Below are 11,535 nucleotides of genomic sequence, written 5' to 3'. Positions count from 1 at the left end.
GTGTGTGTGTGTGTGTGTGTGTGTGTGTGTGTGTGTGTGTGTGTGTGTGTGTGTGTGTGTGTGCGTGCGTGTGCGTGTGCGTGTGTGTGGCTTGATTCATTGGCTATACATTATGTTATAGGTGGTTTCACTGGAATTCTGTTGCTAGGGAACAGTTTGGAACCTATTATTCCTTGTCAGCCATTGTATTAGCAAACCATGTAACAGGAAATAAGCTAGGGTCCATTTAGAATTATGTTGTTGTCAAGGTGAAGTTGAATGTATTGGACACCCAACATCACTGAATGTCAAATGTTGTATTCATTTGCTGGGTTTGAGCACATTATTAGTAAAATCCATGGTACCCATGGTTCTGAAATAGCCTATCAGCAGTTATGCTCCTTAAATATCAGCAGGACATTGTTTAATGATAAATCCATGTCACTGTCCATTCGACTGAAATAGCATGGATCATTGTAACCTGCATTTCTCTCCGTAACGTTTCCTTGGCTCTGTCTTGCATCATTTAGAGTCCACCACAGGTTCCTTCTTATACATGCAAGGTCCTCACCTGTTTGAATAGGCTTTGTATAGTGTTGCAGGGGGAAATCCACAATGTATTTCATTGTCAACAATAAGAAGCACAAACAACAAACAAAACTCAGCTAATCCTAAATTCCTAATAATACTATCCTAATAATACAAACGGGGGGAATATAATTTAAAATATACTTTTTTTCCCTACACTTCCTGGCCTGGTTAAATTAAATAGTATACAAGTTTGGTCAGAGTGGACAGTTTAAGAACACAATCAGTGGTGTAGTCTATCACGATACACAGGTATAAGCACTAAGCAGTATACCCACTAGGAAAGCTCCAGGATTTGAGTATACCCACTTAAAATTGGGCAAAGATACAGTATGGTTTTGTGACAGTTTTAGGCCTACTTATAGGCTACATATGTCATAATTTAGAGAGAGAGAGAGAGAGAGAGAGAGAGAGAGAGAGAGAGAGGGCAACAGGGATGGGGGATAGAGATCTAGGTCCCCTAGGCCAGTGATCCTTGACCTTTTGTCATATCAAGGACCTCTTTAGTCCACATCAGGACAACAGACCCCCATTTTATCTCTCAGATCCAAATCTGAGAATATTTCTACATGTGATTTTGTCCAGAGTTCCATGACTGTCTGTATTGTTGGTAGAGAGATAACAGAGAAATTATCATCAAAATAGTCATTCTACATTCTCTAATTGTGTTAACTTCATGTAAATGGAAAGATAATGGATAATGAATGAATGGATAATAACAACCATTCATCAATTTGTTGATGATACTGTACCCAGGAAGCCGCACATACAAATCTCACTCCAAGCTGAAACTTATATACCAACTAGACTCCACCACTGAACACAATATAATAATGATATGAATGGAAACATATACAGTATATGGTATATACACAGAATGGAAATATATACAAGTTTGGACAATTGTAGAGTTAGTTACACTATACAAAAGGTTTGGAGACAAGGACACAGGTGCGATCCTGTTGCTGCTGCTCTGTTGACAACTCCAATCCATCTCACTCAGCATTTTCATGTATCATGTCACCTCGCAGGTTACACAGGGCAGCACAAATTCTCAGAATTGCATCTATTTTTGGTGTGAGGTTGATTGGCCCACCCTGCGAAAAAAAAATCTGAAGTGCTTTAGTCACTCTGCATAATACGTTCCATGTGAACTCTCACATTAGCGATCCTCCTTGTGCTGGTGGTGCTGGTGGTGTCTTCTTCCTCTCTGCAGTGTTTATAACTGAACTTGCTGGAAAAAATTTGCATTGTTCCCAATTTTATTCTGAATAATGATAAGTGATGTCATCAGTGATGATGTCATCAGTGATGATGTCATCAGTGAGAGATGTCATTAGAAATGCAGGAAAAATGCTCATAAACAGCTTAAACAGCCAGCTGGGCTAACCACCCCCACCCCACACGGGCAGTCACTTTGGACTAGGACACTTGCTCCTTTGCACATGCACATGCACATTACATTATATTATTGTACTATTATTATTGTGGTGCATATTAGGTCTATTGTGTATATTTGCTTTGTATAATTGTGTATATTTGCCAAATATGCTATGCATATTTTTATTTTTACGGCCATGCATATTTATTTCTCTATCTATCTATGCAATATATCCTCCCTATCTGTATTTGTATTCTGTTGCTGCTGTAACAGAGGGATTTCCCCTTGGGGTTTGGGGAAATGGAAAAAATGGTTTTGTCACTTCCTGCCTATTCCAATGTTGAACAGAGACAGACAGAGCTTCCTTCATTCTACATAATAGTGTATAAGATAAGATCAGATCAGACAAGATCAGATCAGATACGATTAGATAGTCAGGTGGAGTTGCCCCCTGCAGGACATTTGAAAGAATGCAGGTTCAAGACACTTCCGCATTGGCTTCACGAATGGAGCTATGATCTACCCCTTGTTCCTGTGGAAGAAATACATGGTCCTGAAACAGTGCACCTGGCCTGTCTGCGTTCAGCACCTGGCTTGTCTGCATTCAGCAGCACACAGTTAGACAGCGCCAGGCATGCCCCTGTCAGCGGTGTTGCTGAACCCTTCATCAATCGATGCTGTCCTCGGTGCTGAAACCTTTGAACAGGACTGACAACCTGTTTTCTTGTTTTGTTCTTCAGAACAAGCGTGTCTGACAAAGTTGCTCTCCCCCCTTCCTGTGCTGAGAGTCTAGCTCTGTTCCTGCTTGTAAACTTAGGAGGAGGAGCACATGAAGGCATCGTTTGTAAAGTTACTATATCTGGTAGTGGTATGGGATTTGTAGTTTTAGTACACACATAGCCTAAGTATGATGATTAAATATACACGTGGTGTTCTAGTCATAGTCATCCATATTTATTCATAAGATATTGAAGCAGTGATGGATTGCATTTGTGTGACCAGCCTGACAGGTCAGGTTTCATGCCAGTTTTATTGCATACCTTCTCCATGAACCCAGAATCAAAATCAAATTCATAGACAATTCTGCACAATCAATCAACCGATTTTTGTAACAGAACGTTTTATTTGTTTTAGCAGCAGTTATTCATGGCTGAGACCGAAAACAGGAGAAAAACACTTGCCACGTTTGTGCTAGCCTTTTCATCCCTTTAAATCATTATGATCACCTACCATAACTCTTTCCTGTGCGTGTCAGGTGCTTACTGCTAAGTGTGTGTGTGTGTGTGTGTGTGTGTGTGTGTGTGTGTGTGTGTGTGTGTGTGTGTGTGTGTGTGTGTGTGTGTGCGTGCGTGCGTGCGTGCGTGCGTGCGTGCGTGCGTGCGTGCGTGCGTGCGTGCGTATGTGTGTGTTTGTGTTCATTTCACATGCACGTTTGCATGTAGTACACGCATGCTCCAGAGAGAGGGGGTAAGAGGTTGCCATTTGAGGGCGGAAGGCCAGCGGCAGCTCTTGGAGAGGAGAGGAGGCGCAAGATTAAATTTCGGCCTGACAGCATTCCCCGGCCGGGGGGCGTAGTGAGCGTGAGAGAGAGAGAGAGAGAGCTAGAGTGTGTGTGAGAGAGAGAGCAGGGAGGCACAGACTGCAGACAGCGACCTACAAACAAGCGTAACCCCTTTCCCAAACTTGAGACATGAAGTTGGGACAGGATGGGGAGGGGTGGTCTGAGGGAAGGGCCAGACAAACGGCTTCAGAAGGAGGGGAGGTCAGGCGGAGGAGGTACAGTAACAGAGTCACAGTCATTGTAATTAGTCTCAATCAGCAGCTGTGATATAGGGGGTTGAGAGGAACAACGGCCTGTAAGGGGCTTTCTGCATGGTGTGTCTGCATGATAGGATTTGAAAATGGTGGAGGGGGGGGGGGGGGTCTGGGGGCAAAGCTCAGCACAGAGTTTACTAAATAATCTACTAATAATTTGCAAAAACATGGAAATTCTGCTAAACATTCAGATACTGTATATCGATAGATATCCTATTTTACTCTGGGTGTTAGAGATTTTTTCAATGTCTTCAGGAACTTTGCCTTCGTCATTTCTAATATAACTCACACTCCTACTCACGCCTAACTTTGCACAATTATCTATTGCTGATTTCTAAATGAGTTAAACCAAAACTGTGTTTCTCTGTGATGTGCAGAAGATTGATCTGCTGAATTCTGCAAGAACATTCAGGTGAGATTGTGATTTTCTAATTTTATCGATCAGTATACGTTTAACTATGCATTAGGTGATGCTATTTAACTGCCTGGTGGATGTTTTGGCAAAATCGAAGGCCTGAAAGACAATTTATTATCTAATCTTAATCAAAGAAAATAAATCAAATCAAATAAATGAGTGAAGAGGTGAATATTACATTTTCTTACTTTATTTTGTCTTTCTCTACTTATTCTCACACTCTGGTAACATTACCAGGTTAACCTTGATTAACCTCGATTTGTTTTCTCCAGCGACAACCTTGCAAGAAAGAAGAGAGGATCAGCCAAAACGAAAGCTAAGAGATGGATAATCATGACAAGGGAGGAGATGGAGATGGAGGAGGAGGAGAGACAGCAGAGGAGGTCAGTGAGACTGACAAACGGACCAAGGACCAGCGCAACAAGGTGGAGAAGGGTGAGAAGGAGTACAGCGAGAAGGAGCGAAGTGTCAATGGAAAGAAGGAGAGACGGTGGAGAGGCGGCTGGGCGCTGTCGGAGCGCCTGTCCATCAACGTGTCCGGGATGCGCTACGAAACACAGCTCCGCACCCTCGCCCAGTTCCCCGACTCCCTGCTGGGCGACCCCAGCCGACGCCTTCAATACTTCGACCCCTTGCGGAACGAACTCTTCCTGGACCGGAGCCGCATCTGCTTTGACGCCATCCTCTACTTCTACCAGTCCGGCGGGAGGCTGCGGCGGCCCGCCAACATCCCGCTGGACGTGTTCATGCAGGAGCTGCGCTTCTACGAGCTGGGAGAGGACATCATAGAACGCTTCAAGGCGGACGAAGGCTTCCCCAAAGAGGAGGAGCAGCCACTGCCCACCAACAAGCTGCAGAGGAGCCTCTGGATGCTGTTTGAGCATCCGGAGTCCTCCAGCGGAGCCCGCATCATCGCCATCATCAGTGTCATGGTCATCGTGCTTTCCATTCTCATCTTCTGCCTGGAGACGCTGCCCGAGTTCAGGTCGGAGAAGGAACAGAGGGAGGTGAGAGGAGGCTGTTTGAAGGGGGAAATGGTGTGGTATCTGTGATGGGACTGATAACCGATAGAGAGAGAAATAAGCAAATAGTAAACATGTACCAGTGTTGTAGTTCCACCCTTGCCACCCCCTAGCGGCACAAAGTCAACATTACAGTGTGACTACCGCAACTAACAAACTAACAAACGAAGGGATGGACGGACGGAGACCATCCATAGTCCCCCCTTTGGTGGGGGACAACAGGGAGGATTTACAGGCCTGAAGGTAGAGGTTGTGTCAGTGCAAAATGCCTGAGCTTGGGGTTGGGAAAGCGGCTGACAGGGTGCTAAGAGAACAGAGGTTAACACAGCGAGGAGCTGATGAGGTGAACATAGAAGGACGGCAGGTGCTGACGGGTGTCACTTTGTCAAACATAAACGCCTACTGACCAAACCCACTCTATCAGCACAGGGTTAAAACTAGGGATGCACCGATATGAACATTTTGGCCGATACCAATAACCAATATTAACATTGCTGTTATGGCCGATAACCAGTATTTACCGATGTCGATATGATCTGTATTTAAAACAAGTTTCTATGATAATCACATTTTCTACATACTGAAAAACACAGGTAACCACTGTGAATTTGAAAAGGTAACATCTTTCTTTATTTCCAAAACATTTGGAAATACCCATAAATCATAGATTTACTGCAGTGTTTCCTCTCAATGTGAAAATGTTGGCTGATACCGTTGACCGATATTAACATTGCTGCTATTTTGCTCATCAGACTGATACCGATTTAATTAATAAAAAAATGACTAACATTGGCCGATACGATGTGATTACCGATATATTGTCTCGCTATCCCTAGTTAAAATGCCACGGAGGATAGAACAAGATGGAAAGGGCTGAGCACGGGAATTTGGGGGGTTCGAGTTCGTTATGCCAACAATCTCAAGAAAGGGAGAGCCAGGGGCGATAAATGGAGGGAGAAGGGGAAGCCGTGTGATTCCCGAGATTATTTTCGACGTGTCGTTAAATCTGAGCCAGTCGGATTTGAGGGGAAGGAATGAGGAGAGCAGTTAAGCCGCCGCTGGCTGGGAAAAAGAAGGGCGAAGATGCGTAAAAAGAAACCAGAGTAAAGGAGAGAAAGAGAGAAGGAGGAGGGAGGAGGGGAGAAAGTGAGACAGAGCAGGTGTGATGGAGGGGAGGAGGTTTACCGTCCGAGGAAAGTTATGTCGCGGTGATGCTATCCCCCATTGGCCACTGTCACTGACTACCAGAGCCAGCATGTACATTTTGACTGGGGCGGAGAGTCGGTTGCAGAGAGAGAGAGAGTTAGGAAATGTGGAGGCAAAGGAGAGGGAAGGAGATGAGCTTGTCTCACGTTACCCCTTGGAGATCTGAAGGGCTATATATAGAGGAAGGACAACCCTGAGAGCACATCAACACATAAACCAATGTCCGTATTAATAAACACTGTGACTCATGCACACTGAAAGCGGCATGGAAACAGGCTCATCATTTCTGATGACAAGGTGGATCTGGAGCATCGAGAGAGACGCGAGAGGCTAGCTGGGTTTACATTTCCCCAGCGCTGAAAAACATCTCCGACTCCCATACATAGACACCATACATAGACACACGCACACAAGCAGAGGCTCCACCGCAGCTGGGGATTGAACCGGGAACCTCTGACATGGGTGGCAGACGCTCTAGCAAGGAGGCTAAAACCCACAGGTTTTACTTTACCCCATCCCTGCACAGTAGGGTTGGGTACCGAAACCCTGTACCACTATGGTACCGGTACCTTTACATCCGATACAACCGGTACCGAATTGCAACACAGAATCAGGTACCTCATTAGGTGCCATGCCCAAGCTGCTGAGTGAAATATCCGCCCTCCAGTGTTCTGAAACTGGCGCTGCACGCACCTTCACTAACATTATCGTTTGGAGCATGCTGCTTGAAATCCTCTTTAAATAAATAAAAAATCCACTTTAAAGATGCTTTAAATTTGAAAAACTATCAGTTCAGGTAGGCAGCAGTGCCGTTTAAAATCGTTTTAACACTGGTATCAGAAACATACGAAAAGATACCCATCCACTGGCTACCGCTAACACTCACTCAATCACTCACACGTGATGGTGAAAATGTAACCTGAAAAGGAGAGATTGAGCGACATGACATCAGACGCGTACATGTTATGATCCTGTGACAGTCTTGTCACAGGATCGTAACATGTACGCGTGAGACATACTGCATGTCTTTATTGGCTTAAAGATCACATGACCTGTGAGGAGAACCTAAACTGAGATGTGAGATGTGCACGTCTAAACTGAGATGTGAGATGTCAAACATGTTCAGCTCAAACATTTGGACACGCCTGAGTGAATGTGCTGTTTTTCATTCAGCCATTTTCATCTAAAGGCTTATGCAAACGCTTGAAATTTGTTTCTTAGACAAATATAAATAGTGAAGTTGATGCCTATGTATGAATTTCTTTCCAAAGCCTTTCCAGCAAAGCAAAGTGGCTACTTTAAAGAATCTAAAATATAAGATAGTTTTGACCTTTTTTGGTAATACAATTCTATAAGTTCAAGTTCAAGTTTATTCGTATGTCCCAGAAGGGCACTTTGGGGTGCAGCAAAACATAAAAACATGGAAAACAGGCATAACATCACGCAACATCTGAATAAAAAACATAAAGTGCAGACACAGTTAAACACACCATAATGCATAATTCCATGTTATTTCATAGTTTTGATGTCTTTACTATTATTCTAAAAAAATATAAGAGAAAGAAAAGTCCAAACTTTTGGCTATATCAAATTTAGCGAAAGAAATAAGAAAAGACAGACAGAGAGAAACATCAAAAGACAAATAAATATATGGTATTATGTACAACATGTTCTGAAATGCCCTCAAAAGCTAAGAGTAAAGGATCTCTATCTAACTTGAGGAAACCACTAATGCCTATACTATAGGTTACTCAGAACAAAAAAGACAGCAGTAGAGTTAAATTAAGTGTCAGATTTCTCTGCCATGATGGTATCTGGGGTGTAACGTAACCTGCCGTCACATGCGCATAATGTTTCTTTTTTGTGTGCGTTTAAATATAGAGAAACATATCTATGTAAAAGTCTTTGATGAAGAAATAGAGAGACAGTGAAAAGGGAGAGGAGAGAGAGCGTTAACACGGTATCAAAGATCTCACAGTCTCAATCAGAACGTGATGACAGATGCATTTTCCACATGTGCTGAGGACCAACCACTTGATGCCACGGTGGCTCAGTGGTTTGCACTGTTACCTCACAGCAAGGTGGTCCCAGGTTAGAACATCGGTCCAACCCAGGTCCTTTCTCTGTGGAGTTTGTGTGGGTTTCCTCCCACCACCAGGGTAAAAAAATTGCTTTTTTGTCCACCGACCAAATGGCTAGTGAATGTTCAAAATGTACCCGCCACTCAATAGTCACTCATTGTTGTTGTTTTTGGGCTGGTGAGTGAAACAAATCTCCCAGCCACTTGCATATTTGACCAGCATTTGGCTGGTGGCTGGTGCTAATTTTGGACCCTGAAAGACATGTTAGAGTTAATACTCCTGTCAGTGCTGCTGACCAAGACACTGGCAATCGAACTGGAGTTGGTCCCCGGGCGCTGCACTGCGGCTGCCCACTGCTCCTAGTTCTAGGAAGGTTCCTAGTAGAGGATGGGTCAATTACAGAGGATGAATTCCCCCACGGGGACAATAAAGGATAACCTAACTTAAACATAAACTCAAGTTTACCACTTGTATAGTAATCGCACCTTCTCACTTATGCTCGCTCTCCCTCCCTCCCTGTCCTGTTTACTCTGCTTGTTTTCACTCCTGTTTACATTTGTCTCCATGGAGCTATTTATTATTACCCCACCTTTCCCCTTTATTCTCCGATTTCTCTTTCCCGCGCCTGTTTGATAGATAGGTGTGAGTGCTATCTGTTAGTCCAGTAGTTCTCAATGTGGGGTCCAGGGACCTCCAGGGGTCCTTGAGCGGGTTCCAGAGGGGCCCCATCAAAATGATGAGGGGTTAAAGTGCTCTGTTACTTCATTTATAAGAAGTTAAAGGAGAATTTTCGTATTTTTCAACCTGGACCCTATTTTTGTTATTTTCTTTATGTATAACTAATTAATGCGAGCATAATTTTTTTTAAATTGGTGCAGTATTGACAAAAATCACAGTTTGTTCACCCCCTCTGTCTGCTGCTCCTCTCTGTCTGCTGCTCCTCTCTGTCTCCCTCTCTTGCTCGGCTCCTCAGTCATATACTCCGGATCAAATAAATACGGCGGCCATCAAATTCAAATGCCTCATTCATATTCTTGAAATCAGCAAAATATTCAGCCATAACTTCCAAAATCCTTCTGTTAGATTACTCCAAGCAGAACATGTCTAACCAAATACAGATGACTTTTCCTGCAACAACGCAACTCTCGCGACACTCTCAGACTTACACAGTCCAGACCCATAGAAGCAGGCTGATGGAGTCTCTGTATGATATAATAATAATATGAGCCGGTGAGTGGCAAAAAAAAAGCTCTTTACAGGATGTACATGCATGGTGCCCCGATGCCCCGTCTGTCTCTGTTCCAGCTTGTTGCGCGGCTCGATCTTGCTCAGTGCTGGATCAATTTCAACTAACACAACCGGAGAATGTAGAAGAATGACTGTTTTTATGACAGTCTCACTGTTGTCTTATCTCGCTACCTGCAATACAGATAGTCATGGAATTCTGGACAAAATCATAAACAGTAAAAAAATATTCTCAGATTTGGGTCAGAGACGGAATCTAATCAAATTGGGGGGGGGGTCTAATATGGATGAAATGATGGGACCTTGATATGAAAAAGGTTGAGAATCACTGTGTTAGACAGAATAGCTAAGTGCTTTGGGTCCAACTGTAACCACTTTTCCCTCTCCCTGTGTTTTCCAGAAATTCATCACCATGCCCCACCCGACCATAGAGAACGAAACCATCTCGGTTCCACCTGCCTTCAATCCCTTCCAGGACCCTTTCTTCATCGTAGAGACAATTTGCATCTGCTGGTTCTCTTTTGAACTCGTCGTGCGCTTCCTCTGCGCTCCCAGCAAGGTACACTTCATGAAAGACGTGATGAACACCATCGACCTCTTCGCCATCATTCCCTATTTCGTCACCCTGGGCACAGAGATGGCCAAGGACAGAGAGAGAGAGATGGCCCCGCCATCCGTATCCCTGGCCTTAATCCGGGTCATCAGGCTGGTGAGGGTGTTCCGGATCTTCAAGCTGTCTCGTCACTCGAAGGGCCTCCAGATTCTGGGCCAGACGCTGAAGGCCAGCCTGCGGGAGCTCGCCCTGCTCATCTTCTTCCTCTTCATCGGAGTCATCCTCTTCTCCAGTGCCTGCTACTTCGCTGAGGTGGACAACCCCAACACGTCATTCACCAGCATCCCAGAGGCCTTCTGGTGGGCCGTGGTGTCCATGACCACGGTGGGCTACGGGGACATGTATCCGGAGACGGTCCCGGGGAAGCTGGTGGGCTCCATGTGCGCCATTGCCGGCGTGCTCACCATCTCGCTGCCGGTGCCCGTCATCGTGTCCAACTTCAGCTACTTCTACCACCGCGAGACGGAGTGCGAGTTCAGCAATTCAGAGTTTATTCACGTCCCCACGTTGCTCTGGGAGGACGACAACGAGGAGGAGGACGATGAGGACGGAGTGGACGAGGGGCCCGAAGTGGACACGGGGGACTACGCGCCCCTGTACGGCGGTGACAGCAAGGGGTTCTGCCCTCCCCCCAATGGGACTCTGCTGGTGGGGCAGTGCGCAGGGCAGGCGACCGGCGACCAGAGAGGCGTGAACGACTTCCTCCGGGGAGAACCTCTGGTCACTCAAGTTTGATGGAGAATGGCATGGATGGAGTATTTTCAGATTGAACACTGCCTCGTATCATGAGAAGGAGAGAGCAAAAGACGGAAACATGTTGTCGAAATGATACCTAGAGTTGAGAAAACGGTATGAAGCTATATTTACTGACTTGCACTGACACTGACTCATTATATAGTAACAGAACTGATGAAACTACCACAGTAGAGCTATGCCAAAGAAACAGGTAATCCAGAAGACCTACAACATTTGCACAAAATGTAACGCCTGCTGTTTAGTGATGTCGCTGAATGTTGGATATCCACTCATTGCATATTTCTTATCAGATCGTGTTGGTTAGTCTTAATGGCACTGCGGCCAACTTCTTCTTCTTCCATATGAAGAAGGTGGCCGCAGTGCCATCAATGGTTGCTGTGCACATAGCTAAACGCACAGCGAGTGTATACAGGAGTCCACGCCGCACCCTTGTG

The 11,535-nt window shown here is 45.0% G+C and overlaps 1 protein-coding gene across 1 annotated transcript; it reads left to right on the top strand.

The window, feature by feature from the left end:
- Positions 1–4,501: 4,501 nt before the first annotated feature.
- On the top strand, positions 4,502–11,080 carry kcna7 (potassium voltage-gated channel, shaker-related subfamily, member 7; the record flags this gene model as incomplete). Its single annotated transcript, XM_083649845.1, has 2 exons — positions 4,502–5,185; positions 10,133–11,080. 2 exons carry the CDS (start codon positions 4,502–4,504, stop codon positions 11,078–11,080), a joined length of 1,632 nt encoding a protein of 543 aa, XP_083505971.1.
- Between the last annotated feature and the right edge of the window lie 455 nt (positions 11,081–11,535).

This window comes from Poromitra crassiceps, assembly GCF_964638095.1.
Source record: "Poromitra crassiceps genome assembly, chromosome: 13".
NCBI lineage: Eukaryota > Metazoa > Chordata > Actinopteri > Beryciformes > Melamphaidae > Poromitra > Poromitra crassiceps.
This window is presented reverse-complemented; position numbering and strand designations above follow the sequence as displayed.